The sequence below is a fragment of the Eulemur rufifrons genome, chromosome 30 (genome assembly GCF_041146395.1).
Source record: "Eulemur rufifrons isolate Redbay chromosome 30, OSU_ERuf_1, whole genome shotgun sequence".
NCBI classification, from domain to species: domain Eukaryota; kingdom Metazoa; phylum Chordata; class Mammalia; order Primates; family Lemuridae; genus Eulemur; species Eulemur rufifrons.
The window spans coordinates 66734193-66738305 of record NC_091012.1 but is presented as its reverse complement, the minus strand read 5'-3'; the positions used below and the strand labels follow the sequence as shown (position 1 = coordinate 66738305).

Here is a 4113-nt window from a genome sequence, read left to right as displayed (position 1 = left end):
AGGAGCTGTGAAAGTTGGGAGACTCCATTTACTTAGTTCCTGATTCTCAAAAAGGAAGTGTTAGAACTCGAATTCTAGGTATCTGTTAACCTGATACTTTTCTACCTTTGTCAACATAGTTTCTTGTTGTTTCACTGAATGCCTTTCCTTCTTTCTGTAGATGTGACTCTTATTCAGCTAGAGGACTCTTCTTTGGTGGGAAGGATAGAATATCCTGAGGACCTCTGCTGTATGGGCAGGCTGGCATAGGTGGTGAACGAGGTAGATCTAGGTATGCATGGGGAGGGAAGGGAGCATGCAGAGATTGTATTGAAGTAGTAGTCTCCAGTATCCTTCCTGCCTGCTTTCGAAATACAGTTGCCTATGTTCTACTACCTATTACTGTATCTCATATTTTTAGTCAGAGAAAGAGATGTGACCTCTGTTGGGAAAATGGCTCACTTCAGAGTTGGGAGGAGGTATAATCAGATAGGCTGCAGATGTTGGGAGGATGCCTGGGGAATCATTGAGGAGAAACAGACAGGTGGAAAACATCTAACATGGCTTTGAATGTACAAAAACGTATGTTATAATCCTTGTCATGGGTGGTAGAGCATCTTAGTCTCTTCTGTTTTCTTTTTTCTGCCTTTTTTTCTATTCATAGGTTTGTTCCTTTCTGGATTCCTATCGAGATCTGTAGGTAGCTGTTCACTTGGAAGTTAATTCAGAAGGAGAACGAAAATTATTCATTTGGATCCAAGGTGAGTGTGAGCATGTGCACCCTATTGATTGGGGGTAGGGGGTGGCTGTTGGCAAGATCACATCTTAAAACCATTGTCTTCCAGCTTTCCAGACACCACTGCCTTCACATATGTATACAGGTAATGGGGGTGGGGTGAGCCAGGATTGTGCCTATGGGGTAATTGGTAGATATTGAGGCAGGAAATGGGGAAGAAAGACGTGAGGAGGACCAAAGGGGCCAGGAATGTTACATACCCAAAGCTCTAGATTTGGAAAGGCAGGTATTGGGTTTAGAGTTTGAAGTACAGGTCTGTCTACCAAATACTCAAAATTCCAATCCTGCCTGTATGTTTGTCCATAGGTCTGCCTGTGGGTCGACTATAGGGCTTATCAACACTAGAAGCAAGGAAGGAGGAAAAAATTGCGCCGGATCAGTGCAGGTTGGTGTAAGACCTATCTGGATAGATCTGTTAGGGTCTAGTGGTATATATCAGCATGGGTCAAAAGGGGCTGAACACTCCTTAGCCTCTGTTACTCTCAGCAAGCTTACCTACCATCATTGTTCCTGTCTGATGCAGAGAAAAGAATGGTAGTGCATGGGTAGAACATTGTTGAGCAGTAGTGGGAGTGTGCAAGGAACAAAATCAGGTAGCAGAGTTTTCTACTAATTCACTTCTACCAAACAATCCATTTCTCCTTTCTTAAGTCCTTCTGTGTGGCTGTCAGCACAGTTAGAGGTGACTCAAAGCCCCCATTTCTTTCTTTTACCTCAGGTCCATTTCCAGGGTTGGCTGTGGTGGCTTTGGATTGGCAGAAGACCATCACCTTCAACAGGTCTGCACTTGGGAACCATCATCCTCCCCAGCGTGAGCCTGCCTCTGCTCTCTGTCCATATCATTGACAGAGACTGTGTGTTTGGAAAGGGGACTGTGTGACTACTGTACTGACAATTGACTCTAACTCTTGCTACCAAATTTATCCCTGACCCAGTGGAAGAAGATTAAGACATCAACCTGGGACACATTGACAACCAAGGCCAAGACTGGACAGGGCCATATAACTAGGCTTCAACCATGACCGGAGCTAAGAATAAGAGTAGAACCCAGACCAAAACTGAAAAAAGGGCTGGTGTACAGGCTAAAGCTGGAACAGAGAAGGAGGCTACTCCTTTAATCGGGCCTGTAGCCAAGACCCGGGTCAAAGCAAAATCCAAGGCAGGGTCTAAGACAGAGGCAGTGACAGAGATGAAGGCAGTGCCTAAGAACAAGGTCGCTGCTGAGGTAAAGGGAGGAGCCCTGTCAGAGCCTAAGATTCTGGTCAAAGCCATGGCAGATATCAGTCCCAAGACTGAGAATGAGGCTACCAGCTCCACATGTAAAACTGAGGTTTGTATTGATACCTGGTTCTGGGCTGGGGAAGAGGCCAGTATTAATTCCTGGTTCTGGAATGGAGAAGAGGCTGCTAATCATTCTAGTGCTAAGAATGAAAATAAAGGGAATACTATTGCCCAGGTCTGTTCAGGGGAATTAGAACCTGTGCGTGTGCCCAGCTCTAAGCCTAGGTCAGGGGCTGAGGAGGAGGAGGAAGAAAATGTTATTGGGAACTGGTTTTGGGAAGGAGATGATACCACTTTTGACCTTAATCCTAAACCTGTCTACAGGATAGTTAGGCCTCAGCCTGTGGATGAAATTAATGAAAAAAATAGGCCCAAGGACTGGTCTGAGGTAACTATCTGGCCCAATGCCCCTGCTGTAATTCCAGCAGTGTTAGGATATAGATCCCAGGTCCCATCTGAGGCAAAGCCTCCTTCGTATATTGTTCTGGCCTCAGCTGAGGAAAATGCCCATTCTTTGCCTGCATCTACAGCCTGCTCTTCTAGGAGCACTCAGTCATACTCACAGCCTACCCCTGAGTGCCCATTTGGTTCTGACCCTTGCATCCAGACCATAGATGAGATTAGACGCCAAATCAGAATCAGGGAGGTAAATGGGATTAAGCCATTTGCTTGCCCTTGCAAAATGGAATGCTACATGGATTCTGAGCAATTTGAAAAACTTATTGGCATACTTGAGTCAACTACTGATCCTCTCATTCATAAAATAGCACAGATTGCAATGGGTATCCATAAAGTTCATCCATTTGCCCAAGAATTTATTAATGAAGTTGGTGTAGTGACACTTATTGAAAGCTTGCTCAGTTTTCCTTCCCCTGACGTGAGAAAAAAGACTGTAATTACTCTGAATCCTCCTTCTGGGGATGAAAGACAACGCAAGCTTGAATTGCATGTTAAGCATATGTGTAAGGAAACCATGTCTTTTCCGTTGAACTCGCCTGGACAGCAGTCTGGATTAAAGATACTAGGGCAACTGACTACTGAGTCTGCCCACCACTACATTGTTGCCAATCACTTTTCAGAGCTTTTCCATTTGCTTTCCATTGGAAATCGTAAAACCAGAAATCTTGTTTTGAAATTACTCGTGAATATGTCTGAAAATCCAACTGCAGCCAGAGATATGATCAATATGGAGGCATTGACAGCATTAAAACTCATCTTTAACCAGCAAGAAGCGAAAGCCAATCTTGTTAGTGCTGTGGCCATATTTATTAACATAAAGGAGCATATCAGAAAGGGCTCAATTGTAGTTGTCGATCACTTGAGTTATAATACACTCATGGCCATTTTCCGAGAAGTTAAAGGGATTATTGAAACAATGTAAAATGATCCAGGGATAAAAGAGAACATTTTAAAACATCTTCAAACTGTAGCAGGCTGTACATTCCCAAAGAGCCTTGCATTATGTTTTGGTTGTAACAGTGTACACATCATACATTATATCTTTAACATGATATTACCTGAGACAAACTAGGTTTGAGCTAGATCATTTTAGAGGTATCAAATAAATATTGCATCTTGAGATGAAAGTGTTGGTTGATTTTTATCTTGTCTAGGTTGGCAAATTTTTAACATTTTACTTGAGAAAATTGTGAACCATTTCATCATAAGTAAGCCAATTTGTTCACTAGTATCTGCTTAGATCCATTTGTGGCTACAAATGACAAAAAAGAAAATATCCTTGAATTAAGGCATATATACACAAAGGTAACTAGCAGTTCCTAGAGTATATATGTGTGTGTGTGTGTGTGTATGTGTGAGTGATATATACTCGTTGCCAAATGTGCCCTCTCAACACATAAAGGAGGCAGGGGTTGCTACAGGCTGTTTAAGAGGAATTACTATTTTTTCCCTGTTCCAGTTGTATCAGACACTCATTCTACAAAACAGAAATGACCCAGAATCTCAGACAAAAGGTAGTGTTTGTTCATTTTTTATTTAGCTTCTACGTTTATAATTCTTAAATTGTTAGGCTATTTCATTTGTGTCAAAGTCATTTC

General features: G+C 42.5%; 1 protein-coding gene across 1 annotated transcript; it reads left to right on the top strand.

Annotated features, from left to right (window-relative positions):
* Positions 1 to 1691: 1691 nt before the first annotated feature.
* On the top strand, positions 1692 to 3442 carry GPRASP3 (G protein-coupled receptor associated sorting protein family member 3). Its single transcript, XM_069463815.1, has one exon. It carries the CDS (start codon positions 1794 to 1796, stop codon positions 3435 to 3437), a length of 1644 nt encoding a protein of 547 aa, XP_069319916.1. The 5' UTR covers positions 1692 to 1793; the 3' UTR covers positions 3438 to 3442.
* Positions 3443 to 4113: the final 671 nt, after the last annotated feature.